Genomic DNA, 206 nt, shown 5'->3' on the forward strand with positions numbered 1-206 from the left:
ATTAAAGATAGATAGATAGTCTGACTGGTTGAGGAGGAGTTCTCCGAAGATACAGCCGACAGCCCAGAGGTCGATTTTTTCGGTGTATGTACAGGACCCAAATAAGAGTTCAGGCGCTCGATACCAAAGTGTCACTACGCCATCCGTCATCCCTATGCCTGGCTCGGTCACTGTCCTAACGGAAAGGAAAGAAAGAGTGACAAAGA

At 47.6% G+C, this 206-nt stretch overlaps 1 protein-coding gene across 1 annotated transcript in view; it reads right to left on the reverse strand.

Moving 5' to 3' along the window:
• CSUI_009312 (cell-cycle-associated protein kinase) overlaps positions 1-177 on the reverse strand; it is a gene marked incomplete at its 3' end in the record, with an annotated part of 1,336 nt that extends 1,159 nt beyond the window's left edge. Inside the window, exon 1 of the mRNA XM_068069428.1 lies at positions 26-177. Coding sequence (XP_067918596.1) covers positions 26-150 — 125 coding nt within the window. The remainder of the gene's footprint in view (positions 1-25) is intronic.
• Positions 178-206: the final 29 nt, after the last annotated feature.

Source organism: Cystoisospora suis (assembly GCF_002600585.1).
Source record: "Cystoisospora suis strain Wien I chromosome Unknown contig_5532, whole genome shotgun sequence".
Taxonomy (NCBI): domain Eukaryota; phylum Apicomplexa; class Conoidasida; order Eucoccidiorida; family Sarcocystidae; genus Cystoisospora; species Cystoisospora suis.